The 2075-nt window shown below is 33.7% G+C and overlaps 1 protein-coding gene across 1 annotated transcript in view; it reads left to right on the top strand.

Annotated features, from left to right (window-relative positions):
- Positions 1–2075, top strand: part of LOC111677773 (glutamate receptor 1) — a 70999-nt gene that overhangs the window by 57057 nt on the left and 11867 nt on the right. The window contains exon 12 of the mRNA XM_046952593.1: positions 1806–2050. Within this exon, the coding sequence (XP_046808549.1) occupies positions 1806–2050 (245 nt within the window). The remainder of the gene's footprint in view (positions 1–1805; positions 2051–2075) is intronic.

Here is a 2075-nt window from a genome sequence, read left to right as displayed (position 1 = left end):
GTTCTAGTTCAGTTCTAGTTCAGTTCTAGTTCAGTTCTAGTTCAGTTCTAGTTCAGTTCTAGTTCAGTTCTAGTTCAGTTCTAGTTCAGTTCTAGTTCAGTTCTAGTGTTTTTTGAGTGTTCGCAATATAGATTACGTGGGGAACAGTAAATAACGACTACACGCTCGTGGAAATAACTCTATTGTATACAGTGACTCCTTATCGAACTGCTGGGAAATAATCAGAATAGAAATATTTAATTTAATACGCAGTTACAATACACATTGCAAGAGTATGCATCTGCAAATCAAAATATTAATTTATGGATATTTGTGTATATATCTGTAGATATATAAGTCTGTGTAAAAATATATACATAATAGTTGTCATTGAATTGTTATCACTTATGCTGTCAACAACTCGGCAACAGATGACAATAGCAGAATCAGAACACCAGCAACACAGAAATATCTGCAAATAACTATAGATATATTTATTCAGCTACAAATCCGGGTGATGATGCTAAATGATGAAAGTAAAATAAAATTCACGCATGTTTTGTTGTGATTTTATTCTTCTTTCGTTTGTTTTTCTTTTCAGTTTGTTGTAATTTCATTATGTCTGATTGTCTGTAATACATTTGCAAGTATTTGCTAGAAAAATGTGTCAATTTGCAACAAAAGTAGTTATTGGAATTGTTGAGGGAAGAAGGTGGGAATGAAAAAATTTATACAAATGATTCCAACAGGACGCATGATGAAAATATAAAATATTAATGCATGAATAAAAGATAATAAAACAATAAAGTGAACGAATAAATGAAATCAACAGGGGTAGAAGAAAAAGACAAAGAAGATAACTGGTTAACAAAAATGTGAAGAGAGTATGAAGGAGAAGACGTTGACAACATCAACAGTTTTGCAACGTATCAGGCCCACCAACACTAGCATACTAGACTCAGAAACACACGTTCGGTCTTGTGAGCCTTTTTTTATTTTGTTGCAAATACAAGTACTCGAGACTGGCTAACAAACAGCCGAACAAACATATATTTAAATGACATGAAGTGATGAAACGTAACGAACAAACGGAACCAATCTTGTTTACTGTAGTGTTATAAATTGATACAATTTTTAAACTAAAATGAACGAAGGTAACCCCTAAAGTTCTAAACAAACCAATTTATAAATGTAGGAATACTAGAGAGAAGAGAATTGAATATAAAACTGATGTTGATGGAGAATGGGGTGATATGAACCGTTTTTTGTGATTAAATTTAATAAAACATTCTCGACCTAACCTCGTGCATTGCTAAAGTTATATTTGCAATAGTATATAGGCTTTTGAGATACGATACGTGTCAGAGCATACATTTACTAAGAGCAGAGATTGTCGCATGCATTTCCTTGTCAAAACTAATTGCGCTGCACATCAGTAAAATGTCATAGGAAGATTTCTTGTTTGACATTTTTTATCCACATTTTTTTGATTTTATTATTTGCCCCACTATTTTTACATACACATATATTGCCATTAATGGAAAATAATAAAACGGGAAACAACAACAACCAAAAAATATTGATATGGATAAAATGCAAATTGTTTTTCTTGCTGCATGCAATGACAGCAGTAAATAAACAAGAAATAATTTTGATTGTGTCTTCAAAGAGGCAAATGACAGTCAACCTGTGATACATACTAAGGCATTTTATGCAATTTATTTGTGTAACTATAAGAGAAGGAGGTTGTAAATGTAAACTTACCCTAAAGAAATCCCACGTTGAACCATGTAATAAAGTACCGTATTGTACTTCTGTTTGCATAGCCAAATCCTCAGGTGAATTGATGGGTGTAACCATGCGTTCGACAGTGAGAAATGCAGCTAAATTGGCTGTATATGATGAGATTAAAATGAGTGTAAAAAACCACCAAACAGCGCCTACAATACGACCCGAAATTGATCGTGGTGACACGTCACAGCCCTGTTGCATAAAGGCGGCCAAAGAAAACCAAAAAGAGTTCAATATACTAAAATCGTTGACAGCCGCTGTGGAATTGGTTGCACCCGGAGTACCTGCTGGTCCGTTAACACCAG

The sequence above is a fragment of the Lucilia cuprina genome, chromosome 5, assembly GCF_022045245.1.
Source record: "Lucilia cuprina isolate Lc7/37 chromosome 5, ASM2204524v1, whole genome shotgun sequence".
NCBI lineage: Eukaryota > Metazoa > Arthropoda > Insecta > Diptera > Calliphoridae > Lucilia > Lucilia cuprina.
This window is presented reverse-complemented; position numbering and strand designations above follow the sequence as displayed.